Source organism: Mastigoproctus giganteus, chromosome 8 (assembly GCF_048544385.1).
Source record: "Mastigoproctus giganteus isolate SK-2022 chromosome 8, ASM4854438v1, whole genome shotgun sequence".
NCBI lineage: Eukaryota > Metazoa > Arthropoda > Arachnida > Uropygi > Thelyphonidae > Mastigoproctus > Mastigoproctus giganteus.
Window position 1 is genome coordinate 192,026,505 of NC_143582.1, and position 20,092 is coordinate 192,046,596.

General features: G+C 36.5%; 1 protein-coding gene across 2 annotated transcripts in view; it reads right to left on the minus strand.

Moving 5' to 3' along the window:
• LOC150082120 (carbonic anhydrase-related protein 10-like) overlaps positions 1–20,092 on the minus strand; it is a 144,002-nt gene that overhangs the window by 118,097 nt on the left and 5,813 nt on the right. For both annotated transcript variants that reach the window (XM_090379990.1, XM_090379989.1), the window contains exon 2: positions 1,279–1,326. In XM_090379990.1, the coding sequence (XP_090236116.1) occupies positions 1,279–1,326 (48 nt within the window). The remainder of the gene's footprint in view (positions 1–1,278; positions 1,327–20,092) is intronic.

Below are 20,092 nucleotides of genomic sequence, written 5' to 3' on the forward strand. Positions count from 1 at the left end.
GACATGTGTGAGTTGAAAACAATAAAAAAACGCGAGTTTGAAATAGACATGTGCGAGTTGAAAACAATAAAAAATGCGATTCTTAAATAAAAGACAATAAAAAATAATGTGATTTTCAAATAGATATGCACGAGTTGAAGACAATGAAAAATGCGATTTTTAAATAAAAGACAATAAAGACGCAATTTTCAAATAGACATGCACGAGTTGAAGACAATGAAAAATGCGATTTTCAAATAAAAGACAATTAAAAATGAGATTTTCAAATAGATGACAATAAAGACGCGATTTTCAAATAGATGACAAAATAAAGACGCGATTTTGAAATAGAGATGCACGAGTTGAAGACAATTAAAAATGCGATTTTGAAATAGAGATGCACGAGTTGAAGACAATTAAAAATGCGATTTTGAAATAGAGATGCACGAGCTGAAAACAATAAAAAAGGCGATTTCGAAATCTACAATCACGAGCTGCAACAATGCGTGGAATTTGAAATTAAAAGATTAAAATAAAGCAATTTCGAAATCAAAATGAAAGTTGACAATTAAAAGCGATTATGCAATCTGGTGCGCTAGAAAAAACGTTTACAAGGCGAGTTAGAAAACTGTACGTAAATTTCCAAATAAACGAATCGGTGGTGACAGTGATCGTTTTTACGATGCCTTATATCTTTTGTCATTCCACGTTCGTATACAGCATAAATAAAGAAACAGGATAATCTGTCAACACGAGATGTCTTATTTATTTTCTCACCCCCTTTCTGAAGAAGGGACCCTTCTTTAATATTTGTTTACAGCTTCGACAAACAATTTCACCTGAACTCTTTTTAATTTAGAAAACAAAAAATAGGAACCGTGTATCTGCATCTCGAATCTCTTTACCGTAGGGATATGAAAGGAAGCTTCTGTTTCTTAGGAGAATACGCTCGCTTTCACAGCTAAAGAATCTCACGTATTGATTGAAAGAAAAGTGAATCGAAGGTGAAATCCTTAAAGGTACTTTCACACGTAGAGCCCCCGGAACAAAAGAGAAACATCCGAAATGCTGCAAAGAAGGTGCAAAATAGAAGTCTGTTTTTTCAGGCAGAGAACGTTATGGTATAAGTAGTTTTAATTTCAATGCGAAAAGAGCAGTGACGTATTTTCTATCACTGCCTTTCTATTTCAATTCTTAAAAAATTATTTCTAAGGCAATTTGTTATTTAGGAATACTCGAAGTGGAATGTACAGCAGAAGTTCTTATTTTCAGGCGACTGAGGTTAAAAATTAAACTTACCAGATATGCCCTCGTATGTCCACCACTCCTCCCAGCTCCCGTCTGTGCCTATAAAAATATAAAATAAATCATTGATAAGTGCGCGTGCGTAGCATAGAAATATCTGGCATTAATTAAACCATTTATTTTAAAAAATTCTCTCTGAATTTAGCATTAAATAAAGATGGATGTAGACAACGAATATGGATAGGGAGTCTAGTGGGGTTAATAGAAGAAAGGACACTACATTGCCAAAAGTAACCGGACACCTGCATTTTTCAAAAAACCTTTTATCGATACAATATTCAATAATATGTCGGCCTACCTTTGACCAAGCTGTATTTCGTTGACCCCTCCGCTGGAGGGGTCAACAAAATACAGATAAAGTTTTAAGGTTAAATCTTTAACCTTAAATTTTAAGCTTTAAATTTCTTTTCCTTCGTTCAGACAGAAGTATTTGCAGACAATGCCACACCGAAGTCTCGTGGCTTGAGTTGCCTTGGAGCATTCTAAAACGACCTCCATAACCAAACTATCCAGAGTAGTGACTGGAATCGTGTACCTGGTGGATTAGAATGTTTCCTGCCATAGCAAGACCCCATTTTGGAGCGCACACACCTTAATACGAGGTTATTATTGAATAATCTTCCACTTTAGCCAGTATTAAACTCACTTCGGATGTTCTGTATTTATTTATTCATGTTTCTGCGAGCTCTGTTTAAGGATAAACTGAGGCGAATTTATTATTAATAAATAAACAGCCCCGTAGGGATCTTTTACCTTCAAAATGAGCACGTCAGCGATTCTCTAAGTTAGACATCATCGAGCCAAGTTGGCAAATGGGGGTCCATAGATTTAAAATCTTCACCACTTGCTAAAGAGGGAAGCTCGTGACCTGTAATGCTTCTGGATTAATATTTTATTAGAGGTTACTCCAGCAGTGACATTAAGTTCTGCGCTTCCATAACTGGCAGAAGACGAAAGATCGTATCGATGTGGTCAGCATTTTATAATCTCGCCCCAATTTTAACTTTGAGAGAGGAGTTGTTTTTTTTTTCTTATTAATTTGTGCTTTTTTTTTTTCTTATTTTTTCCTTACTACTGCAGATGTGTTCAGTCAGCAGAAATAATCTTTAAAAGTACGGGATTTTAAAACAAGAAATGTCGGCAAAAAAGCGGTTCTTTTATTTTTTTTTTATTTTCTTTTCTGCAGATGGAAAGATGGAATTGACACTGATACTAGGTGGCAGCACTTGGCTCACCATCGAAATATATAAACTGATCTTATTTCAAACGTGAAATACATATATTTAATTCCAAATTCAAAATCCGTTTCTGGAAAAAGGGGGTTACTTTTCTCCCACTAAAAAAAGGGGGGGAAAAACTGAGTTCTGCCAGGGCTTAGAGTACAGACACCTTAAGGGTTTCACGAAGTTATCAGAAAATGGAACTGCTAAAAGAAAAGGCATTAGACACCTAGAGATGTGGTCCGATTCAAATACCCGGATGTTTACAGTGCTCAGGACCGCAGGGCAAGGTTTTCTTAATCAATTTCCTTTGAAGAGATGTACCTAAGTGAATTCCTTTGCTTTCCAATCGCTTATTTCATAATTAGGACCGCGCACTCTGTGATTAAACCTAATCGGAATTGTACGTGACCCTGCCTAATAAATATCGAATGTGAAGACACGTGTTTTTTTATAAATTAGGTTCGGGCCACTCCAGGACCTATTTCATAAGAAACGTTTCTTCTTCACTTTCTCTTTGAAGAACTAAGTTATGTAAATCACCATTGAGTTCCTTAGCTTGCGCTGCTTTGCAGTCTTTTTTTCTTTTTTTTTTCCATTCATTATCTGCCTCCGGCTTTTTCCTTATATAGAGTTTTTTTCAGGTTTATCAACACGTCTAAGTTTCTTTCCTATTTTCAATTACCTTTCTTCTTCTTTTTATTTCTGTTTCTGATTGTTTTGTGTGGTAAAAGTGTAGATTCGAATCTGTAAAGAGTGACTTTTTTGTGGGGGGGGGATGTCCTTTTCCTACTGACGACCTTCTTAGACGGGGATCAGGAGACTCCATTACCGCTTTCTTCTCCATCGATCTATTTTTTCCCTTTCTGTTTTTTAGGCACATTCGCTTATGCTTAAAGCGCCTACTGACTTCGCTATGTCCGTCCGCATGTAACAACCCAACTCCCACTGAATGGATTTTAATGAAATTTTACATTATTTTTTTATTTTTTATTTTTAGAAAGATTTGTCAAGCCATCCAAAATTTTCTTAAAAGTAGGGAAGTTTTATGTTAAATTCCGAGCTGTAGCCACCTCGCTACAAAAACATTGAGATCGATTTCAAACAGCAAGTATGATCATTTTCAAAAGTTCAGGACTTACTTAGACTAACCGCAGAGACTCCTTTGAATCAAATTTCATATCAGTAGTTTAACTGATATCCCTGCATGCACCAGTCACATTTTAGGGGGGGGGGTTGTCCCCCTAAAACGTTACACTTAAAGTGCGTTATTTGGATAATCCAACTCGCGTGAAATAAAACACAATGCAAGCATTATCCAAGTTATCTTATTTTCTCCTCTATCCTATCCTGGTTCTCCCCCGTGGCTAATTTTACGAGATCATTATCCTCAGCCTGCCTCCATCCCATTGTTCGCGAAATAGGGTTAAGTGAAACAGTCCTAAAGCATCCTCAGCAAGCCATAATTAATTAAACCTAACTGGTTGTGACGTCATCGAGTATCAGCTGTTGCCCAGCTAGATGAAATATTCCTTCACCACAAGAGAAAGTTATCGAGCACCGGTCTCCTGTAACTCTCTCTCCGTTCTCTGCCCCCATTTTCCCCTAACAACCCACCGTTTTTATTGAATTCTCCAAGGGCGGAAGTGTTAAAAATCAGCAGGCAAAGTTTTAACGTTGAGAACAAAATTGGATGCATCAATCTTGGCTGTGGCTCGGAGATTTTGTGAAGTGTTAGGTTTCTGTCGACTTTATCGGCATATCGGTGCGGTCTCGAGATAAAACATTGTGAAAAATAATATAATCACGGTGCTTGTCCGTTGCCCATGGAAACCTTTCCATGTCTATGTTATTATCTGAGAAAAGATAACTGAACTGAGTGATTTGTTCGTTCATAAATTCTAGTGACGACTGTGCCTGAAGATAAAGAATTCCAGGCATCTGTATCTAGCTTTATCAAGGGTAAGATTTCCAAATGAAATTTCACCACTCTCAAGGGATGTTTGTAATAAACGTTTTTTATTGTTTTTAGCGTAAAAGTATGGTTAGAAATAACAAATATGTACATAGAAAGCATTTTTTCCCCCAGACCTGCGATCTTTTCCAATGTTTGAATGCCATATTTTGTTTTCTAGTTGCCTAGTGATGATAAAATATTATTTTTGAACGCTTCTTTAATTATAGTGGGCGATTGAAAATTATTTAATTTAAAAAAATAGTTTTTGTGGCATTTAAAAGACAGCCCTTACGATATAAAAATAACATTCAGTGAAAATGACGTCATTCTAATTATTTAATAAAATAAAATATTTTTTGTGACATATCAAAGATTACAGGGGGCGCTCTTACGATATGAAAATAATATTCAGTGAAAATGACGTCATTCTAATTATTTAATATAATAAAATATTTTTTGTGACATTTTCAAAGACTACAGGGGGCGCTCTTACGATATGAAAATAATATTCAGTGAAAATGACGTCATTCTAATTATTTAATATTAATATATTTTGTGACATTTCAAAGACTACAGGGGGCGCTCTTACGATATGAAAATAACATTCAGTGAAAATGACATCATTCTAATTCTTTAATAAAATAAAATATTTTTGTGACATTTTCAAAGACTACAGGGGGCGCTCTTACGATATGAAAATAACATTCAGTGAAAATGACGTCATTCTATTTAATAAAATAAAATATTTTTTGTGACATTTAAAAGACTACAGGGGGCGCCTTTACGAAAATAACATTCAATGAAAATGCTATTATGAGAGAATGCACATTGCATTCTCTAAGCTTTAATGTTTTTGAAGATAATTAGTATTTCTGCATTAAAAGTGTTTATCCGTGTATTTTTGGATAGAATGGTAAACAGAAACACGTTGAAGATAACAGGCAGCGTTGGAGAGCAGAGAATGATAGAGAGATGAGTAGACAGACAGACGCAGAGATATAGTAACTGTCTTCTTACAAAATATGAACAGAAAATAACTTCTTTTTACTGTCTTCGTGTAGCAATATTTTCTCATACCTACGATCCTTCTAAGAAATAGCCTATGATCCCAGTGGTGCAATACCGTTCGCACCTAGACGAATTCACGTTTTTGCTCGTCTGTGTAACGTATTCGAGGTCACCAATCGATTGATAATTCTGGGTTGGCAGACAATTTTTCCCAAGTTGTTCAAAGAGAAATAAAACTAAAGTTGTGACTTCTGAATTTCAAACATGGATGATATTCTCCAATGTAAAGTTAATGATAAATATTCGTATAATACGCATTGCGATGAAATAATGCTGGCACGCGCATGTGCATATTACGATCCAATGTTTCCAATTTCCAGCCTGATTTACTTGTTGTTGCCAGGACAACGGTGAGATTTTAACTTGTCCTTATATAGCTTCGATATAATTTAGAGGATTAGAATTTGATATGGGGTTATTTATTAGCAGGATCTTCAATCTTTTCCATCTCTTTATAGTAGTACAGAGATGTTCAATTCTTTTATATACCAGTGTACATTTTTTTTCGAATGGTTATGGCCTTAATTAGGATGTAATTGAGAAACTTTGAAGATACATTAATGGATTCCTTTTCCACGTTTTTTTTAAAGGGTGTACAAAGAATATTTTAAGAAAGAAGTAGTCCGGTTGAATGAAAATGATAATATTACCAGAAAGACAATGTCTCCAAAAAGAACAAGGGAGTAGATCGCATTGAAATAAAGAAAAAATGGAATACAAGAAACTTTGAACAAAAAATACCACAGACGCAGAGAAAGAGAGACCATTAAAAGAAAGCTATGAGAATAAAAATCGTGTAGCCAGCCAAGCCACATGTTTCGTATCCAATCAGCGGAAGAAAGGCAACCCACTGCTTTAATCAATTTGCTGATCCGTTGGAGGACCCACTGTAACCATTGACCTTGACCTGTCTTACGGTCGAGTGGTACAAAGAAAACAAAGTCTCCAACGATAAGTTGAAGGTGAGCAAGAAGCCAAAACAGCACCTTAATTAATGTCAGCAATAAAAGTTACCCAATCGTCTCACTAGCGACATCTGGTGTTGGAAGAAGCTAAAAAATGTTACGTATTAGATTACCTTTTTTGGGGGGTGGGCGGGGGTTTAAACGTGTTATGTTAATACAGCTTCGGTATTGTACCACCCAATTCGCGTGCGTGCGATCTATCCAATACAAAATTAATTTTAGCTGAGGACAGATTCTCTTCCAGAGTTATGCGAGGGGTGCACACCAAGTGGAAGGGCCCCCAATTGGGCCGAAATTAACGCTGTACTTTACCCTAACGAAAGAGATTGTACTCTCTAATGGTTCATGAATCAGATGGACGGAGACGTTGGTGGCGGGAGTTTAAAGTTACGACCACAATTTCGAGGACAAAACAGGACCGGAGCAATGCACTGTCTGTAAGGGATAAAATGAAGTTTAAAGACACTCCAACGGGGCAATATCTTTACGGCTATTCTTCTAGGACGCTTAATTGGCTCTTTGCGATCTCGTCGAGGCGAAAATATACGAGAGAATGTCGCTGGAACGTTCACATATATATATAGAATTCGCTTAAGAAACCTCCAAAAAAAAAAAAAAGATGGAGGATTTCGCATTTAAAGTCTTCATTCTATAACGCGCGTGCGTGTGAGGTTCTAATTAACCCTAACCCATTTAATCATTGGTTTTTCGGTCCTATTGAGTGTCCGTTAAATATTTATGTGAATTGGTTTCCTCTGAAGATGGATTTTTTTTGACACACCTCGAAACGTTTCTGATGGCGAGATGGACACGAAAATTGAGGTTGTTATTGATCATAATATGAAATAATTGCCAGTTTTGGATTTCTACAAGACGCAGTCATGCATTTTTCATTTAATTTTCCCATTCTGTTCCACTTTAGGCAATTTTCTGTGTTCGTACACAGCAGGGCAGCGAAGGGTGATGCGGTAACTACATTACTGCAGATTAATATGCTTATCAAATATGACAACACACTATTTGTCTGCGGTGATTGGAATGCTGATTAGATGACGAAGAGCATGCAGTTGTTCATTTGCCAGCTTGCCCTTCTGTTAATTGTTGATAGCTGAATATTTCTTTCCCAGTGGTTGCATTAGTGTGATTAGCTTACAGCCAGCTCGGATTGCCTGCATGCCTGGGCCGGTTCATTTTTTCCACCCTTCTTCTCTGCGATTTTACATTCGAACAGTTCTTTATTTGTATGTGAGCGAGTCTCCAAGAAAGAAGAAGACAAAGGGAACAGGCGGATAGAAATTAAAAAATAGAAGATATAAAAAGTGGAGAAGAAGATATGAGAACAAAAGGAGGGGGAGAAGAATAGAGAGGGATGTGAGGGGGTGGAGTGAGAGAAAGAGAGAAAAGAAAGAAAGATAAAATGAGAAACAGGGATGGAAGGTTTCTGTTACTCGTCAAATTCTGTTACTCCTAAAAAAAATTCCCTCCCCCTTTCCCCGGAAAGCTATGTTTTTCTCTCCTCCACAGAAACTCGGGTTTTTCGTCCAGCAAAAGAGACAAACCGACCAGGAACACATGCAATTTACAAACATGATACACACATGGTTAGATGAAATCATTCTCCGGTGGTCCTAATGACAGTTATCTTTGTACCCCAAAATTGTTTTCTTTCTGAACCCTTTTGACTCCTTTCCTCCAACTTATAAGTAACTCTGGTGCTCTAGATCCACAACGTTCCGTTTAGAAGAATTAAACATAACTTGGGGAACCCCCTCTACTCTCTCCGCCCTTAATTCGGCTAACTACAGCTCCGATTGAAGAGATCTTTAAGAATTCCTCCGGTCTCCGAACACAGACTTCTCAAAAACGTGACTAGTGGCAAAACCACTATACCGTCAAGGAGGACATGGAATATTAAAAGAGAGCAGAAGGCAAAAGTAGATAAAAATGCATGGGGAAAATAAAGATGGGAAGGACATCGAAGGACAAAGAAAGAAAGATCGGAGGAATGGAAAGCGATCGAGAGGAGAAAGAAAGGAGATCGAAGGACAAAAAAAAGATAGCAGGAGATCAGAGAAATGGAAAGAAGTGGAAGGAGATCGAAGTGGAAAGAAATGTGGAAGGAAATAAAAGGAAAAATAAAGATCGAAGGACAAAGAAAATAGCAGCTCGGAGAAATGGAAAGAGGTCAAAGGAGAAAGAAATATGGACGGGAATCGAAGGACAAGGAAAGCTAGAGGAGATCAGAGGAATGGAAAGAAGGGGAAGGAGAAAGAACTGTGACAGGAGATGGAAGGAGAAAGAACAATAGTGAGAGATCGCAGAAATGGAGAGAGGTCGAAGAAGAGAGAAATGTGGAAGGAGAAAGAAAAATGAGAAGAGTGAAAAATAGAGCTAAACATGCTATATATGTAAGAAAGACGTAGAAAGAGTGAGGGAGAAAAGTGTGACTACGACAAGAGAGAGAGAGAGAGAGAGAGAGAGAGAGAGAGAGAGAGAGAGAGAGAGAGAGAGAGAGAAGAATGAGTGATTGTATTGTAACTAATGGGAAAATCGATCAAACATTATTTGAGCGAAGTGGGATTAATCATTTGTGGCTGCACCCCACAACCAGAACTCTTCAGAATCGATTCTTACAGCGCCATCTTTTGAATGATCGCAAACATTATGTATACGATTAAACACCGAATACCAGCCAATATAATCGATGCATCCTTTTCTGGTGATGGAGTTGCTAAAACAAAAGAAATTTAAAAAAAAATAAATTAACATAAAAGATCTCGCTGCCCTCTAGCGGTCACCGATGGAGCATAAACAAAGACAATCCGGCTTGCTTTTAACCAAACATCGATGAATTCTCTATACACCACCAAATATCCAACATTAATTTCCTCTTACAGATAAATCGGTCCACTCGCGTTCCTCCTCATTTTTCCATTAGGCCATCTGACTTATTCCACTCGGAGATCGGCAGTGTTTATTCATAATCGCAATTAATAACAGCTGCCCTTCCACAAATGAATTGCGCACACACGGTCAGATGCGCAAAACAAAGAATGCCATTACTTTTACATTAGTAACAGTAACGAATCAAATATTGGCTCGAGAGACGTAATTTCTAGTCCAAAACAATTTCTAGAGAGAGAGAAAGATATATAGTATTAATGGATTGCATGCCTGACAACAAGCAATTTCTGCTTCCTTCCTTCTCTCTCCTTACCTCCACGCTCTTGATCTACCGATCCCCTTCTTCGGTCTCCACTAATTATCGCCGTTGATTGGTGTTTAAGTGGTGGATGTTAGAGCACAGTCAGCTGGCCAATGGATATCGATCGCCTTGTTTCTGCCAGGGCCTTAATGCTATTTGGCAAATTACGACTGCCTAATACGAAACTCTTTATAGAAACTACAAGTCCTGCAAATGCCCTTTTGACCTCTGTAAGTTATTGCTCTTAGTAGTCTGGAATTAAAACCGGACAAAGTTTCGTGGCCGATTGATTTCAATTCGGAAGATGCTAGAGTGATGAAGATGCTCGTAGGATGTGGATGTTGAAGATCATGATCCCATCATTAGTACAATTTGATTTGTCATGCAAGAATAGATGCTGTAGATAATGATTATTGGTTGGATTCTAATGCTATGGTCGACAGATGTCGATGATAACAGCAGTCAACATTATCCACTCTGAAAACTTTATCCCAAATGTGCTTAACTGGAGAACAATAAGGCATTGCAGGAAAGCAACATATAAAGGGGAAATATTAGTAATTTATATACTAGGTGATATAAGATTTTATCAAGAAAAGTTTGAAGATACTCAGATACTTATTTGAAGGAACAATACAAAAACTTTGAATTATTATCACTAAACTACACTACTCTCCCAAAATATTAGAGAACGCATTTAAAATTGGTTTATTCCTCCTGTTCTGATACGAAATGTATAGCTGTAATACTTATAACTGTCCTTTAGAACCGTGTCGAGCTTAAGCCACGCGGTATACTTACACCAGAGAATCCAACAATGCAGCAAGATGCCTTAACCCGTTTAGATACTCCCAACGTAAGGAGTATTATTAATCTGTAGTGCAATACTAACTTGCCTCGATTATCACAAAACTACATTCACTGGCCAAAACATCACAGGACGCAATTAAAAGCCGGATGTATCTCTCTTCTTATCTGACAGATACATCTGGCAGAGATATATCAGTTCTTATCTGTCATAGTTCTTGTTGTGCAATTCTTAGCTCTCGCTACGTGGTGTTGGTTGATACGGTTCGCTTCCTTTTGTTATTTAGTGTCCATTGCTGATGAAGTTTGGTTGCACAGAAGAACAGAACTTGTTTGCCATGATAGTAGAGTCTTCCGACTTGATGCAGTTTTGATACTCATTTGATTTCTATTAAATAGCCATAGTCTGCGCCGATACACGTGTCACCTCCCTTTTCTCTTAAGGATGTTATTACTGCAGGAGCACTGATAAACATGCCTCTGGAGAAGCGAATGCGCCCCATATTTTGATTGGCTATTGTATGTATTACGAAGCCACCTGAACTTATGTTTTGAGTTTGGGGGAGGGGGGTGAAGAGTTCTTCGGGAGGGAAAAGTAACCAAAGTAACTGTCCGTCTCTTAAGCCGGTTTTCACATAAGAATCTCAGCAGAGTACAATAGAGAATATTCTTCTATAGAGAGTTCTCTATAGAGTGCGTATATTTCACTCTATTCCTGATGTATATTCTGACATAGTGCACGTCACTTCCGTCTTTTTGGGAAGCGTGTTCGTCCTAGATATCCCTCACGTCGTTTTGTGAAACAGACAGGCTTTACGTAATCTTGCCATCGTAAACGTAGGATTATTGACATTTTGGACCATTGACGAAGCACCAACCATGCTTAAAGCTATCTTCTCTCGACTTACTAGAAATAAGAATAGCAGACGAGAGACTTAAGGTCCTGTCTTGGAAAAAGAAGGATTTCTTTTACTTTACTCAACGTATTTTCTTCTCTTCGGTACTTAGAAGAAGAGGAACTTTTTTTTTCTTCGCAGACAGTATCTCCATGGAACAGCGTACGAGAAAATTCCCCAAAGAGTATCATTATTGTAATTCAGGCTAATCTTACTAGATGGCAGGGTATCTTCTAACTACTCTTATATTAGTAATAATTTTTAAAAAAATAAGTGCTTTTTTATTTTGAAAACTGCCAAACAAACGATATTTTTAAAGTTTTCTTTTTGTTTTGTAGAATGATTATAAGAGAGATTTATTTTCACATCTTTGTAGTTATTTATATAATATACTGCTTTAATTTTCAGTAAAAAGATCCCTGTTGTCGTGTGTTCTACTCGCATTACAACCGACGTGTGCATTTTTAACTCTCCCCTCCCCCACAATCCTATCATTGACTGTTCATCTATTTGCAGAATACGCAGTTTACGGGCCAATGACCATAATATCCAACGTCAAAATAAAGTCAATAACATGCTACCGAAAATAAAGAATGAAGAACACAATCACATTTTCATATGAAACCTGGGAAGCAGCCCAGATGGTGCTCAAGAAGTAATGACAGCATTATTTTTCGGGCCACCTGATTGGATGAAAGAGCCGCGTGATGTGTGTGTTTGTGTATGAGAGAATCTTTACATCTCTCAAATATCTCAAACACGGAGATTCCACTGGCTGAAGGTTTCGCAATTAAGAGCCCTTGATTTCGACGATGTAACAAACAGAAATTACCTGTAATGAGGTTCTTAAATGTGCCGGAATTTTAACCATCTTCGCATGAGATGTGGATACAGAACTGTAGAATTAAGGGTTGCCTCGATGCATGGATTTAAATGGGTTAATAGGATACTAAGGCGGAAGGAATAAATACGCGTATATCTCTCAGGAGAATGAATCTCATCACACAACTCTCGAGATTTAATGATGGATTTCTTGCTCCGAATTGCCAATGGATTTACTGCTCTCAGTTATAAGCGCTCTACACAACAAATTCAGAATTAACCCATAATTCTTACTCGGAATTCAGCTGAATATACAATACATAGACAGATATGCATGTCTGTGAAACTAAGGATATTTGTCTTCAGCGTATTCTGTGGCTAATGTCCTGTTTTGCTGGATCAAAAACTCTGCCAGTTTCGAGAGGACAGCCATGCAACCCTCCCTCGAGTCCAACTAACTATTAAATTGTGAAAAGAGGCCATTAAAATTTCTCTCATTTTGACGGGATTCGAACCTGTACCTTTCTCACACCATAGAAAGGTGCAACGCTCGTAACCACTCGGCTACCCACAACAGTCTATATAAAAGGAATTTATATTTATTTAAAACTAAACAAAATTCTATCTATCTTTTAAAATCCATCCTAAAAAACCCTAAAAAAAACAAACACATATTGAGTGAAATATAAATTTTAATGAAATTTAATTTTAAAAATTACTTTAGTTCAAGTTCATTATTTTGATTCGAATATTTTTCTAATTTTAGATTAAAGATTTTCGAATTTACAATCTCTGTTATCAAATGTATAATATGAATTTTTATTATTTTCAAAAATTAAACGATTTTTCAATTTATTAATAGGTAAAATTAATAAATTGTGAACACTTTAATATTATTTATTTTCAAGTATTTTTCATTAATTTCCGCTAGATGGCAGCATAGGGATTTAGTAATAAATAATGATATAATAGATTTAGAATCATAACATTTTAGCCCAGAACTATAATATATGTAAATTTAAATCAATAGAATAATAAAACAATGAAAATCGAGTTTTGTAGTGTGTAAAATATAACAAAATCATTTACTCTGTGCTTTGAAACTGATGTAGAAATCCTTATGTCTCTATTGATGCTTTACAAAGCTTTAATTACAAATAATGAATGGCGTTTACAGTACAGTAAGTTAATTATATTCAAGTCTAATCGCGATTGGCTAACGCAAGATCAATGGAAGTTGGAATAGCCGAAATTAGCGTAATTTTCTGGTCCAATGATGGAGCACTTCAATTAAGACCGTAAGACAGGCTGGAGTGGAGAATAATGACAAATTATACTACGTTCGCACACTTATATCCATTTCTTTAATGATTTTTAAGTCCGTCGCTAGATGTCGCTTAAGATAGTTAGCAAATATATCTGAATTTCTTATTAATTGTTGGTACAACAATCGCATCGTTGTACCAACGATTAGCTTGCTCGTGCCACATTGTTAGAGCAGACGGCTAATCTGAGTTGCAGCAAAACAATGCAAATGTTTATTTCGTCAAAACAGAGAACAGATGTGTATTTCGTTTGGTTTTATTGGCATAAATAAATAACTGCTGGCGCCATTTTTAATATCATAATGTACACTGCAGTTTTGTACACTCCTGATTATTCTAAAGTATTGGCTTTTATTGATAAATGAATCTATTTTGGAGAAGGAGCATCTGTTTGTTAGGGTTTCCAAAAACTGACGTTTTACGTATTTAGTTATCTGGAAAATATTTGAAAAATGTAGGCTCCTCGTAAATTTTATGCTTGACTTATAATAAGAATTTATTACAAACCACAGTGGTAAATGATTTATTTACTCGTGGATTAGCGCTAAATTTAAATGTAAGTTTTCTCTTAAAATAAGGATTCAAACTTTAAAAAAATAATTATAAAATTATCATTAGAGTATTAAAAGATGGCAGTGTAATATCGCTCTAGTTTATGCGTACTTTGACCTCAAAGAGATCGGATACGTCAACATGCACACTGGAGGCTTCTTTGGTTGGTGTCAATATAACACAAATCAAGCTATTTTCGATAGAATTTGAATTTGTATACGCATTTTCTTAAGTTTGAATATTTAGAATAAAAATTCTTTCATGTTAAAACAAGGTTGGATTTTTATCCCAACTTCCTTCATCTCTTGAGCATACAAAAAGATGCGAAAGGTCCATAAATTATGGTCTGTGATCATTTGTTGCCCGACAAGAAAATGCATGCAAGCTCGCACGCGAAGAATAAACACAAGTAGATTCTCAGATGGTATGGGAGAGTCGGTTAGCTATTACAATACGAGTTTCGGACGATAAAAATCCTTTCTCTGCCTAATCTTCTACACAAAAAAGGATTGTATCTGGAATTTTTCGATGTAAATTTGTAAAAATGTGATCGAGGAAGCCCAATAGCGAGAATTTTTTCAAGGTACAACCCCCATTGTATTCGAAAAAAATTTTAAAAAGCCCACAATTGTTGGAGAAGACTCCTTCCTCAAAAACATCCAATTGCCTTGAAAACTCTTCCTACAAAACGCCTTCTTTGTATCGAGGTCCACTTAATTCGAACAATATCATTCCGCTAAAAACTGTTCTTCATCGACCCCCCCCCCCACCACCACTGTGAACACAACCTTTGTATGTACATTCAGAAAGCTCGCTTTAAAAATCCAAGTCTTTAGGCTTAGCTATATTGATTGCACTCAGCCATCTTGGAGACGTATATCATCCCCACAAAACTAGAGTGCAGTCTGCTCCCCCTCGTGTTTCCGCCCACTATTGAAGCATTAAGAGACACACCTTTGATACATATACGCAAAGTACAGGTTTAGCAGTGAAATAATACATAAAAGAAGGAAACATTGATTTTTCATTCAGAAGAGCAATTTTTATCTAATGGAAAAATTGTACCTCAGCTTTTTTTTTTTGATAATATTTAATTAGGTAGACTAATTTGGTTTATAGAGGTAATTAGTTAAATTCATTCATCTGCTTCGAATACAGAAGAACATGTATATAAGGCTCGCCGTTAATTGAATTCTATTTAGAAAAAAAGAAGAAAAAAAGACCGAGTCCAGTGGAGTTGAGCGATGTAAATTGCTTTAGTGGGAACTCTTGTTAAACATCAGGTTTTATCTCATATACATCTCCGGTAAAACATCAGAAATGAGTCCTGTATTTCCCAAGTGGTTGTGGGAGTGTGCAACATGAGAATAAAAGGCTTTTGTGCTGGTTGTAATGATTTGTTGGCGAGCAATCCTGTTTTCAACTGATTACAGAAAAACACGCTAGCCAGACTTAAAAGACCTGGATATCGCAAAAAATTAAAACTCAAGAGAAGAATCGAAAAATCTATCAAAACGAGCAATTTTGATGTAAATACTCATGGCAAAAAAATTAGAAACCTTTTGTAATTGGCGTCAACAGATAATTAAACGTACGGTATGCAAATGAAGTTGTCATATAGTATGATTAGAAGCTAGACCCCCTCAGACACCTAGTTGAATCCTTACCATGAGTGCATATGGGCCTAGGCCCTGGAGGCACGTATGGGATGAAGTTGTTAATATATGTATTTAATTCTTGCCATGACCAGTACAGGTTGTAATTAGGCAAAAGGTGACCTTACTCATGAATAAAGATTTCTAAATTTTTTGGCCAATTCGGATGAACAGAGTCCATCGAAGTGTCTGTTGAAAATCATCCGGCAGTAGACTGTGTGATAAAGAGTGAAGGAAGTCTGTAATGTTCATCAGTAAGTGAAGAATCACTGATGGACCTGGCCGCCCTCTTTTGGAGAGCGTCTAGAAACTTGAGAGAAAGTTTGAGGAATCCTTTGTGAAATTGGCTTTCTCCAAACTTTTTCTGAAATTGAATTTAAATAATAGGAAAGCCGACAAGAATTTGAAAGGAGGGATTTGTCACTCTTTTTCGACTCAAATGTCATTGGAACTGGGAGATTCGTTGGCATCAAGACTCTACAGGATTCGTTTGATGTCTTTTGTTTTGAAGACAAAAGAAGATTTTCCAAGATCATCGATGGAAGAGTTAAAAGGGAAAATAAGATCTAGAAAGCCAACTTTATAGAATCATCAAGAGGTAACCCTGGCGAGCATGAATGCCCCAAAATTGCAGAAAAGGGCTGTAGAAGGCATGGACCAGAAACCAATGCGTCATAAATGTACAACAAAATCCCTGGTTACTATTCAGAAACGATAGATGGATCAGATACAATAGCTAATAACCAAATGAAGATTATAAAGGATAGAATTGCCAGTTATTCTTCTTGAACATTAGGAGAAGAATCCCTCAATTTGTAACGTTGAAAAAAATTGTTGAAATTGAGAGAATGATGGGTTAATTTTATCCCACAACTTGTGTGATGTTCACGTGATCCATAAAAGAAAAGAACTTGGCGCACCTTTGGAAAACTCACGTGCAAGATTTTTCCTCCCCTTCACGTTAGTGCTACATAACCTGCACGGTAAATTAAAGACAGGTCCACCATCTACTGAGAATTACTTGCACTCTGCTTAATAACGTCAATAATCTACCATGAATTATAAATAGGCTTAGCAAGCACATAACCTCAGGGCGATAAACCAAGATTTGTGAGAGTAACACCACGTCTCTTTGCTTTTTCTTTTTATTTTTTCTTTTAGACTGTATAGTTATGGCAAATAAAAAATTAAAAACCATCAAAGTGCATGGTGTTTTTACTACAACAACCATCTTATTTCGTATGTTTTTTTTTTAAATTCAAGATTTTGCAAATAAAGAATTTAATAATGAAAACAAGACAGAATAATAAAGATAAATAAATAATAATCGCAAGAAGAAGAAGTGCTGAAATTTTAATTAAGGCAATGGTAGGACTGACAGAGTCGCTGCTTTCTGCGCATGACAACTCCAAAGCAATTTACAGTTAGAGCTCGAAGCTCACCAGATGGATTTACCCTGAGGAAATGCATTTTTAATAGCAAACAATGGTAGAAATTACACCAACTGTTGGGCACGTGGATTATGTAATATACCAAAAGATGAAACAGGTTTAAACAATAAAAAATTAAATCACGCGCGCACTTGATCTAACAAACAACAAATGCCTAGAGATTAAATGAACATGGAGTAGAAAACTCGTGTGCACGTGGATGACGCAACAAAGGATAATGAAATGAACATGGAAATAAAATTAAAAAAAATAAATCGTGTGCACGCGGATGACGCAACAAAGAACTGCCTCGAGGTGAAATGAACATGGAAATAAATTAAAAATTAAATTGTGTGCAAGCGGATGACAATAAACAAAGAAGAACTGCATCTAGATGAAATGAACATGGAAATAAAATTAAAAGAAATAAATCGTGTGCACGCGGATGACGCAACAAAGAACTGCCTCGAGGTGAAATGAACATGGAAATAAATTAAATTGTGTGCACGCGGATGACAATAAACAAAGGAGAATGCCTCAAGGTGAAATTAACATGGAATAAAATTTTTAAAAAAATTTGTGCGCACGTGGATGACGCAACAAAGGACTGTCTCGAGGTTGAATGAACATGGAAATAAAATTAAAAAATTGTGTACATGGATGACGTAACAATGGAAAACTGCCTCTAGATGAAATGAACATGGAAATAAAATTAAAAAAATAAATTGTTTGCACGCGGATGACGTAACAAAGAACTGCCTCGAGGTGAAATGAACATGGAAATAAAATTAAAAAATAAATCGTGTGCACGTGGATGACGTAACAATGGAGAACTGTCTCTAGTTGAAATGAACCTGGAAATAAAATTAAAAAAATAAATTGTTTGCACGCGGATGACGTAACAAAAGCTTTCAGATCAGCTTAGTATACTACTGATAAATTTCGCCTTCGTGATATGCTTACAGCTCAATTATAAATATTTCATAGCAGTTGGAGATTTTCAAAAATTCCTTTCGGATCAATCATCTTTTAAGCTTTCCAACAAAATTAATTATTAAACAACGTATAAAGAACAGATCAAAACACACACACCCTATAACAGTTGGTAACAAACAGCTTCATAATTAATAAATCTCTCAATTATCTTAATTAGCATTTCCCGACTTGCAGAGTTACATGAAGATTATCTGCGAAAGAGCTCCTCAATCCCACTACACAGTTCTCGTACAGGAAAAATTTTTATGTTAAATCGAGTCACGCGAAACATGGTTCAATAAATCGACTACACGAGTGGACAGGTTTGCATCCTGGGAGATAAGAGGTACCGGGGATAGTGTAGGCGCTGCCATCTCTAAGGTTAGCCAAACATTTCCATTCTTGCGACACTCAAGGCGCACAAATTTTATGATGTAAGCAATTAAAGCAATAATATCTTGCAGTATTCTCTGGAGCAGTGTTAGCCATGGTCCCATAGTCATCTGCAATGCTTGCTCGGTGCAATTTTGCATACAAGTGGTCGTTTCATTGAAGCGTCCCCTGTGAGCGAGTTATAATTTATCTTCGCGTTAACATGTGGAGTTTAATAATAGTATAATAACTATTAATTGTTAAATATCAGTAAATATATTACCTACTCAAAAGTATCAGATATCCTTATATTTCAATGATTTCTGCAATAAGTTGCTTTTAAACTTAGTATTAAACATTCTTAACAATGTTGTTGTTCTTCCACGTGACCACGAACGACTTCCCCCATCTTACCCCACCACCAAAATCCTTTCTGCTTGCACGGAAGATAAATTATACACTTCGATGGGAAGCCCAAGGTGATATGCACGGGTTTCGGGTGATGTTCGTCTCCTATAACGCGGCATGTTGTCTGCTGAAAATAGTTTCTGGTGAAGGGTGTACATTCGTCCGCGGGATTTAATGAACTAAGATGTTGATACAGAATTCCATTAACCGCGATCTATTACAGATAATGTCCATAGGAAAAGTATTTTGCGACTTTATGATTGCCTGATATAACTTTCCATCTATCTTAGTCTTCCGGGATGATTAATGTGCTTTAAAACAGCAAGATGCCCAAGAAGGAGCACGCAAAGATATGGTCAATAGACTCCAGGATGAAGACCGTTATTAATGATCCAATTCCCTACGAGAGAAGCCCCCCGATGAATTAACCGTTATCTGAAAAATACTTGGGTGGGTGTTATTACGATGCATAATTATAATCAAATAGTTGGGAATGTCTAAACAGCGCCATCTAACGTTGGCGAACTGAAATAGTGATCTATTTGTTAGATGAGTGACTATAGGGAGTTTTTTTCTTTCTCTTTTTTTTTTAAGATGGAGAAAGAAGTAGTGAAGCTACAGACTTGACTCGCTTAGAGTTCCCTAATACAGCCATACGCCCTTTGTTCGGAACAAAGACAATCAATGGATGCGATCTGTCACCTGGGAACCCGAGATAGATGAATTGAAAACCCAAGTTGACCTACTTTATCCCCTCTTTTTTTACAGAGAATTAAAAAAAAATAAGGAGAAAAGACCACGTACAATAGAGTTCCTTTCGACGAACTTTTCCAGCGATTTATAAACTAATTCACTAGCGTTTCCCCCTTAACCCCTCTCGAAGATACCAAGAAAGGGTTATGAATGAATCCTTCTGTGGAAAACAAAGTTTGGTTTTCGATAACAGAGAAACTTATTATTTTCAAATTTTATTTAAAATTTTTCTGTCGTTACATCTCTCCTTACGATCCTAGATCTCCTCCATTTTTAGATGTTCATATTCTTATAACGATCTTACGCACAAAACTCATCTCCTCCTCCTCTTCCTCCTAACATCAGCAGATTAATGACGCTAAAATATCCCTAGGGTAGGGATGGAAGTATATATACAG